Source organism: Phycodurus eques, chromosome 1 (assembly GCF_024500275.1).
Source record: "Phycodurus eques isolate BA_2022a chromosome 1, UOR_Pequ_1.1, whole genome shotgun sequence".
Taxonomy (NCBI): domain Eukaryota; kingdom Metazoa; phylum Chordata; class Actinopteri; order Syngnathiformes; family Syngnathidae; genus Phycodurus; species Phycodurus eques.
In genome coordinates, this window is record NC_084525.1 from 14,937,420 (window position 1) to 14,947,419 (window position 10,000).

A 10,000-nucleotide genomic window follows, 5' to 3' on the forward strand; every position below is an offset into this window, starting at 1 on the left:
CACTAAACTCCCATAATGCCCACCCTCCTCACTGGGGATCTGAGGGTGGATTTAAGAAGTGCCCCTCGTTGATCTAAAACATTTGTGCCTACATCAGAGCAGGTATCATGATTAATGGCATCAGTCCACTTTACAGTCTGGAGTTCACTTGAGACAATCTCAAGGGATTAGTGCATCTTTGTTTTCCCCTTCCTCCAGCTGTTAATGAGCATCTTCTTTGTTTTTGGTTACATTTATAGCACCAGGAATTTAAATACAAATTTAGGTGTCAATGTAGTTGTTTTTTTTTGTAATCCTCCTCTCAGGACTACATGCAGAATGTCCACGGTAAAGAGATCGACCTGCTCAGGACCACGGTCAAGGTACCAGGTAAACGGCCGCCGCGAGCCGTGTCCACCTGCGCCGTCATGCCCAGCCCCAAAACCAACGGCCTGACGAAGGACATGACCAGCCTGCAGCTGGGACACACTCCAGGTGAGGGGGACAATTTGCAGTTTGACAAAAGTAATTTGGCATCGTAAACAATCAACATTTTAATTTCTCTGGAATCAGTAAAGGTGATTAGAATGAAATGAAGCAGGAATTGAGGCCGAGAATGCTGATTAGCACCTGACAAAAGACGTCGTAAAAGAGATGCGTCTGTTTGTTACACGTACACATTCAGGAAGCCGAGTTAATAACACGACTATTCAATGAGGCATCCTCATGTATGAATTATTTTCATGAATATTAATGTGATCAGAGACAATCCACTCTTCCAGCACCAAGAAATAAACTACAATCATGTGAGGATGAAGGTATATGGATGGGATGGGATGGGATGGGATGGTGGGGTGGTGATGGACTATTAGGGAGACTGGGAGGTCAGGAGGAATGACCAAGAGTTGAAGGGTCGGGTTACCCAGCTCTAAGCGTGTACTGGGGCGTACACACACACACGAGTCAATTGTGCCATGTGCTTAACCCAGTAAAGTGAATTCAGATATTTGTTTCTAAATATATTATATATGTTTGAAGATACAGTAATTGCTGAGAACGTGCTGAGTAACTGAGAACAGTTAGTATTGAATTGTTTAGATACAGCATTAAACTCTTTTTCACAATTTCAGTTGTCTAGATTTTTGGGGCCGTGGCAAAAACAAAGCCCAGTAATGGATTCACTTGGTCTTCTGGCATTAGTTGGGCCTCCCTCACTATATAAAAACTTGAGCGCCTTCTCGCATCAATAATTTTCTTGCACAATAGTGAATTACTTAAGTGTCTCTGTTATTTGGACCCACACACAACACTGAGTGAGGCGGTGACGAATCTGGTATATGGCCAAACTACTTCCGTAAATCAGGTAAAGGCACTTCCGCCTCGCTTGGGTGAATGTGGAAGGGGACTATTCAATTCACCACAGAGCCACCAAAGATGACTTTAGACGGTGTTTGGGGTTCTATTCCGTGTTCCGCGTGGTCACGTGACGTTCTGCATGTACAGTGGGTACGGAGTATTCAGACCCCCTTAAAATGTTCACTCTTTGTTATATTGCAGCCATTTGCTAAAATCATTTAAGTTCATTTTGTCCCTCATTGATGTACCAGCACCCCACGGAATTGTTGACATTTTTGCAGATTGATTAAAAAAGAAAAAATGAAATATCACAGAGCCATAGGTATTCAGGCACTTTGCTGTGACACTCATATATTTAACTCGGGTGCTGTCCATTTCTTCTGATCATCCTTGAGATGGTTCTACACCTTCATTGGAGTCCAGCTCTGTTTGATTATACTGATTGGACTTGATTAGGAAAGCCACACACCTGTCTATATAAGACCTTACAGCTCACAGTGCATGTCAGAGCAAATGAGAATCATGAGGTCAAAGGAACTGCCTGAAGAGCTCAGAGACAGAATTGTGGCAAGGCACATATCTGGCCAAGGTTACAAAAACATTTCTGCTGCACTTAAGGTTCCTAAGAGCACAGTGGCCTCCTTAAATGGAAGACGTTTGGAACGACCAGAACCATTCCTAGAGCTGGCCGTCCGGCCAAACTGAGCAATCGAGGGAGAAGAGCCTTGGTGAGAGAGGTAAAGAAGAACCCGAGGAACACTGTGTCTGAGCTCCAGAGATGCAGTCAGGAGGGAGATGGGAGAAAGTTCTAGAAAGTTCTCTCCACCAGTCAGGGCTTCATGGCAGAGTGGCCCGACAGAAGCCTCTCCTCAGTGTAAGACACATGAAAGCCCACATGGAGTTTGCTAAAAAAAACACCTGACGGACTCCAAGATGGTGAGAAATGAAATTCTCTGGTCTGCTGAGACTTTTTGGCCTGAATTTTAAGCGGTATGTGTGGAGAAAACCAGGCACTGCACATCACCTGTCCAATGCAGTCCAACAGTGAAGCATGGTGGTGGTAGCATCATGCTGTGGGGGTGTTTTTCAGCTGCAGGGACAGGACGACTGGTTGCAATCGAAGGAAAGATGAATGCGGCCAAGAACAGGGATATCCTGGATGAAAACCTTCTCCAGAGTGCTCAGAACCTCAGACTGGGCCGAAGGTTCACCTTTCAACAAGACAATGACCCTAAGCACACAGCTAAAATAACAAAGGAGGGGCTTCAGAACAACTCAGTGACTCTTGACTCTCAACTCTTGAATGGCCCAGCCAGAACCCTGACTTAAACCCAAATGAGCATCTCTGGAGATACCTGAAAATGGCTGTCCACCAAAGTTCACCATCCAAACCGACAGAACTGGAGAGGATCTGCAAGGAGGAATGGCAGAGGATCCCCAAATCCAGGTGTGAAAAACTTCACATCATTCCCAAAAAGACTCAGGGCTGTGTTAGCTCAAAAGGGTGCTTATACTAAATACTGAGCAAAGGGTCTGAATACTTACGGCTGTGTGATGTTTCAATTTTTATTTTTTAATAAATCTGCAAAAAATCCAACAATTCCATTGTTTTTCCTGTCAATATGGGGTGCTGTGTGTACATTAATGCAGAATTTTTTTTTACTTAAATGATGCAATATACTTACTAGCTTAGCTAGTAAGCTAGCTTAGAAGGAAGCTAGCTTACTAGCTTCCTTCTGCATCGAAGCATTACAGTGATCGATTATAATTAAAAGAAGCCTGCTCATCAGTAGGTGAATGAGGAGCTTTGTGTAACTTGAAGGTGAAAAAGCACTATAGAAGTGAAAGCCCATTTACTCAAATACATCTAACCTATTATCACTCGTTACTGTCTAAAAACATCCAAACTTTCAATGTACGCGACAATTATGCCACACGGTTTCTCCAGAGTGAGGAAAGAGGCGGCGTTTCACAACACTTCTCAGACATTTTGAGCGTTCAAGAGCGTGAATAGATTTGTTCTCAAGCTATTTTCACCACTTTAAATTGGTTAATATTGCCGAAAAATAACAGATGAAGTGGGGACAGACCAATAGAATCGATTTGTGAAAACATTGATCGTATTGGAACATTTTTATTTTCACTTGACAGGTAGTTTAACACTTTCAGTATAGTCCGCTATGTTTGGCTAGGGTGAAAGTATGATATGTACTCCAGTTCAGTACACTTCCTCTCCAATGGCATGCTTTGAAGAGGTGGGCCATGGACTGGCACCATTGGTCACATGCGTCATATCATCACTGTAATGCCATTTTTGCTAGCCAGTAATTCACGGTAACTGGCGCTGTGCATAACGGTAATACATTTAATTAATGTGGTGTTTAAAAATAAGTTCACGTTCGGTCATGCACATGCATGTAGCAACGTACGTTTCATATTAATATATGAACTAGATATTCATGATTACTGCCACCTTGCACAGAAATAAACAATAACTAGTAATAATCCACATTCAGCAAAGTTGGAGTAATACAGCATCAAAAAATAAATTCATGGCGCACACAGTCTGATTAATAAACAGAAAACATTTCTAAAGTTAAGGCATCAAGTTTTTTCATGCAGAGATTTGATCAGAACACTTTTTTCTGTCCTGACAGGTTCAGTGAGTTGCAGCTCTTCAGTATCTCAGATGGCAAGCGGTGTTAGCCTGGTGTCCTTCAACAGTCGCGGTCCAGACAGCATGGGCGGGCATCAGCGCTCATATTCCGTCTCTAGTGCCGACCAGTGGACCGAGGCCACCATCATCGCCAACTCGGGAATCGGCACTGGTAACCACAACACATTGTGGCCTTAAAGATATATATTAATAATAAGATGCTATCATAGCAAGCTCACAGGGCCTCACAGCTGAGCTTATCATCTACAGTGCTACCTTGATTTATCAGTGAATTTCATTCATTTATTCATATAGCAAATAAATTTTCCATCGATCCATTTGTTTTATATAGTTTTTGTCCTCATTGGGGTCGCAGGTCAGTAGTAGATTGTCCAAGCTAACTTTGAGAGGCGGATTATTAATCACCAGCCAATCGCATGGCACATAGACAAACAACCAGTCACAGTCACACTTAAGGACAATTTAGTCTTCAATGAAGCTGACATGCATGTTTTTGAAATATGGAAGGACGCTTGACTCCCTGGGGGAAAAAAATGCACAGGCACGAGGAGCACATGAAAACTCCTCACATGAAGGCTGTAGCCCAGATTCGAACCACCTACCTGAGAACTGGCAGATGTGCTAACCACGCTGTCTGTCTGTCTTTGGCGGGTGTTTTTCGTTCCAAAAAGGCCCTTGGCCCTACTGTAGCAACTGATCAGTACCCTGCATTTTTGTGGTCGTAGGAATGGAAAATGGGTACTAAAAAAATTGACTTTACAGCGATTTTATTGGCCTGATCGTTATCGGCTGATAATTAGCATTTTATGCTGATTGGCTGATCGGCTTTGTCATAAGTCGCCGATCTGATCGGCTCCGCAAAAGACATTGATCGTGCATTGATTGATCGACCATCGTGCACAGTATATTTGCGTGTCTTTTGACGTAGTATTGGAACTATGTGATGGCCAATAAAGTTTTTTTTTTTTTAAAAACATGTCGGCGGTGTGGGACAAACAACACGTCTGAGACAGACAACACGTAATGCACGTAATCAGACTACAAGACAAATTAGCTCTTTTACGATTGCACTATGTCAGACTACTTCAATAAAATCTTGTATTCCAATACCACCGCATCCCGTTTTTTACGATCATTGGGCTTTATCTTGTCAACTCAAATGTGACCGGATACACTTGTTACCGTGGCGACGACAACGAGTGGATCCCGCAAACTGTATTGTACAAAATGGGGGAAAAAATGTTGGTGGTCACCGGTGCTCTGGACAGGAGAGGACATTCGTATAAGGCTTGCTTGAGGTATGTTCACGTACTTTTAATACGACACGGCTCGCAAGCAGGCAACAAAGAATTTATGTAGCCTAGCAGGCTAGTGCTAGCACTAATGGTGGTACGTAAACATGCCGCCGTTCTGTCGAATCATGCTCTAAAGTTTCAGTGTGGGTGAAGTAATTTAATTACAATAAAATTATTTAATTACAGTAAGTTAGCACCCATTATTTCTGTCATGTTGTAATGTTGGTTTGACCTGACTGACTAGAATGCACGATCTGACTAGAGCAGTGATTTCCAACCTTTATGGAGCCAAGGAACATATTTTACAATTGAAATATCTCACGGCACACCAACAAACAAAAAGTGGATACATTAATTACTGTATGTACTTCCTGCCATCTAATAGAAGCCTCACTTGTATAAATAGATGAACAAAGATACATTATTTATTGTAAATATAATTTTCTTGAGCAATTAAGTACACAAGTATATAGAAGTAAATGAACATGTCATTTAAATAGACACATTGCTCCATCTTGTGATCGGTTATCATTTAATTAAACTCATTGATGGGTGATCATCCCCCAAAATCTTGATCGTGTAAAGCCTACTAAAAAATGTCCCCCTGTACTGCTAAGCAGAGCGTTTACTACTCTTCACAAGAAACAAGATCAGTCTGTGGTGGCACCCTCTCAGCCTCGCCAACGAGAGCTCAGCAGAGGCCACCACAACTGCTACACTTTCCAGGGCTTCATAATAGCATAATCACCTGCACTTCTCACTTTCTTTGCAGCAATCGTAAGGGCTAATGTTCAGCAAAAAACAAAGACACCTGAAATACGTCCCGCACACAGCAAATGACGTTTCACTATGTGGGAGTAAGCACAACAGAGCGTTCCACGTGGATGCCAAGAAGCATAGTTCGTGAACCCAGACAATATTGTTTTGAAATTTTTGTTTGTAAACCGATTTCTTAGTGAACCGAGGATCCACTAAGAGGTTCCACTTTAATTGATCAATTTTTTATTTTTTTTTTCACGTCACTGGAACACTGGCTTATCTGAGGCTTGAACACAAAGCAATACAAACCGACTGAACCAATGGCTCGTGACTCTAAAAACTGGTAAGTTGGTCACACAACAAATCTAACTCAGAAGTCAAGCTATCGCTCTATATTTTTTTGATCCACCTGCCAGTGTTCTAATACCGGTCATCAAGCTAATGCCCCCCCACCCCCCAAACACACGCACACATACACACTAAAAGCTCAGACTGACATGACGATCATCTTGACTGACACTGACAGTTTTGTCTTAAATGTTGTGCTTCCAGCCATCCACAAATAATATTTCAAGCTGTGAAATGCTTTCAGCGGGGGTGCTCAAACGCAAATGAGTGCCTTCTTTTTAATAGGTTTTTTAGATTTCTTTTTTTTCAGATAATTTTTTTTTTACTGGTTAAGAGGAAGTCGAAGTATCTTACCTTGTTGATAGTTTTTGTTGTCACTCCAGCCTTCTTCCGAGCGGTCACTGCCTTCCTGTTGTGACATTTCTAAAAACAGTTGATCGGGTCGGAAACCTTCAAGACAAAGTTCCCCGACTGAGTCCGCTCTCCTTTGTGCCTTCTCTTTACCTCTTTCGCTATTTTTTTTTTACTGTGTCTTTCTTGTTGCCTGAAAGCACGACAACGATGAGCGCTGGGAAACACTTGTGAGCATTAGCTAATCAAGCATTTCTTTCTCAGCTGTTATTCTGAGAGCAGATGTAATCAGTCAAAACCTGTGTTTTATGATTAGGGTTGCACAACCCTGGGAATTTTCAAAGTTGGAAACTTTCCATGAGAATTAATGGGAATTTATGGGGATAAATCAGGAGTTTACTAAATTGAAGGTTAAAAGGGAACTTAAATATAGGGGGAAAACTATTTCAGTAGTACAGTAGGGATTTCGTTTGATGCACATCTCACATCTGAGATGTACAAAAATGAGCAGGGTCAAGTAAAACAAAATCAATCTGCATCCATAGATGCACAGACGCACAGCATTGCTGACCTGCATGTGTGTGTGTGGGTTGCTGAAGTACTTCAGCGAATGATTATCCATTAAAAGTCCTGTCCTGTGGTGGTAGCCAATCTGTCCTGTGGTGGTAGCCAATCAGAGGCACAGGATGGTGGGTTATCATTCCATAAATACAAAGTAGACTTTTTTTCCGGACTCGATAGATTTTCATTGTTGTGGTAAAAACCCGCGTGCTGCTCACGACGCAGCGAGCCGCTGGCGGGAATGGGTTTGGATCCGTAGTTTCACACAACTGGGAAACTTCAGGGAAAGTTAAGTATTTATTACATTCGCTAGCTCGTGAGCTAATTAGCTTGCGAAGTAAGGGGCTAAAAAGCTTGCTGTGGCTCACTGGATCGTGGCGACATCTTTGAAAGCAAGCAGTCCCATACTGACCCACACCATTGCCAAAAAATAAGTTGAGTAAAAGATGGAGAAAGATCAGAAAATTACAGATAAAGCAAAGGAACATTTGGAACAAATTGCGCTTAAAATGGAATGGAGTCATTTTTGTTTGTATTTCTCACTGGCAGTACTTATTAAAAGGGCATTTGTGAAAGACCATTATGAACCAAGGGTTTTGAACAAATATAACCTCCAAAACGCTTCAGCTGTTAAGATTTGTTAATTTCTCATTTGGAGTATTTTCCAAGGCAGCACGGTGGTGACTGGTTAGCACATCTGCCTCACAGTTCTGAGGACCCGGGTTCAAATGCGCCCTCCTCGCCTGTGTGGAGTTTGCATGTTCTCCCCGTGCCTCCGTGGGTTTTCTCTGGGTACTCGAGTTTCCTCTCACATTCTAAAAACATGCATGGTAGGTTCATTGAAGACTCTAAAATTGCCCGTAGGTGTGAATGTGAGTGCGAATGAACATTTGTTTATATGTGCCCTGCGATTAGTTGGCGACCAGTTCAGGGTGTACCCCGCCTCTCGCTCAAAGATAGCTGGGATAGGCTCCAGCACACCCGCGACCCTAGTCAGGATAAGTGGTATGGAAAATGAATGGAGTGTTTTCCAAGCTTAACTTCCAATAGAAATTTACTGTGAACTTTCAAGAAATGTTTCACCCCTTTGCAACTATTTTTAATGACATCACATTGTGTGGACTTTTGGCACGTGCACAGCAGACAAAGCTATCCTTCTTCTGTCCTGACAAGCAGGACCACAAATTAAAGACAAGCTGAGTCGAACCGCTTTTGTCCAAACTGTTGACGGGCTGAAGGGAAACAATCATAGGGAAAGTCAAGGAGGAAGTCTCCAGGCTCTGTGCGGGTGGGGGTGGTTGGGTTGGGTTGTTTGATGTGGACGGAGCGCAGCGCGCAGATGGGAGCGCCGTTAATCCACGCTGGTTAATTGCACGCTCGGGGATGGCATCTTGTCAGCAGAGATAAGTTGTCACATTTTCCACTTGAGCTGAGACTAAACGATTGTAAAATAAGTTATGGCCGTCCTTGGGGCTGTCTGCCGTGTGGCGGCCAGTGAGCTCGTGTGTGTTTTTACATCGACACACACTCACACTGTGGCCATGTCAGTGTCACCGCTGCGCTGTGATATTGATGGAAACTGAATGTTATTCTATTCCGCCGCTAGTCACAGCTGTCAGGAGCCGGGATCGAGATGGAGGGCGGAGAGAGATGCCGCTCCTGTTCCACAAATGCTTCCCACCTTCACTTTCCAATCAGCATTATGAAGAGACAGGAAAAGTTTGGACATTGGCATGGCATTATGAAGAAACAACTTCCAATTTTCATAGCCAGTAACCTCATCATTTTGACCCAAAGCATTTTATAGGAATTCCGTGAATTTTCAAAGTTAGACACTTTCTATGTAGATTAATAGGAATTTTTGGGAATACAGGAAGAAACCATGATTTTGCAAAATCAAAAGTTGACTCTTAATAGGTTTAATAGGCATCGCTTGGTCGATTTTTTTCTTAGTGCTCTAAGCGGAATTTTGAGGTACAAGCAAGCTTTAGATACGCTGCAGCTCGAGTGAAATGAAAATAAAACGGAGCAATGTAAAAAATGTAGGCAAGGAGAAATTAAATTTTGCATGGATGTCTGCTTATGACAAACCCAAAATGTTTATATTTATGCTTTAATATGATATCTTTTATCCTCAATTCTCACTTAATTTCCATGGAAAGTTTTCATTTTGGAATATTTCCAAAATTCCCCAGTTTAACTTCCCATACATTTTTTGCATGTTTCAGGCCTTTGGAGCCATAAATAATAAGGTGCTGCCCTCTCTTTCTAGATGCAGGCCTTGGCGACTCCATGTCTTCCAGTCCCAGCATCTCCAGTACGACCAGTCCCAAGATGGAACCGCCCCCATCGCCACACGCCAACCGCAAGAAACACCGGCGGAAGAAAAGCACCAGCAACTTCAAAGCAGATGGCCTCTCTGGTACTGCCGAAGGTAACAGCAGCTTCAACATCTTCAATTGTGTTTGACCACTTTTTGTCACGAAGCTCAAAATCCAAATGTTTGGTGGGACACACGCGGACTCAAGCTGTTTCTCTCACACACACACACACACACACACACACACACACACACACACACACGCAGAACAGATGTGCAAGCAGCCGTAGCAGATGTAATGTTGGCTTCTCCATCAAGCAGCTGATGACTGAAATTATGGTCGGAGAGACAAAT

At 42.7% G+C, this 10,000-nt stretch overlaps 1 protein-coding gene across 7 annotated transcripts in view; it reads left to right on the forward strand.

Annotated features, from left to right (window-relative positions):
* agap1 (ArfGAP with GTPase domain, ankyrin repeat and PH domain 1) overlaps window positions 1–10,000 on the forward strand; it is a 102,107-nt gene that overhangs the window by 61,042 nt on the left and 31,065 nt on the right. For all 7 annotated transcript variants that reach the window (XM_061679876.1, XM_061679885.1, XM_061679894.1 and 4 more), the window contains 3 exons: window positions 306–474; window positions 3,993–4,163; window positions 9,599–9,760. In XM_061679876.1, the coding sequence (XP_061535860.1) occupies window positions 306–474; window positions 3,993–4,163; window positions 9,599–9,760 (502 nt within the window). The remainder of the gene's footprint in view (window positions 1–305; window positions 475–3,992; window positions 4,164–9,598; window positions 9,761–10,000) is intronic.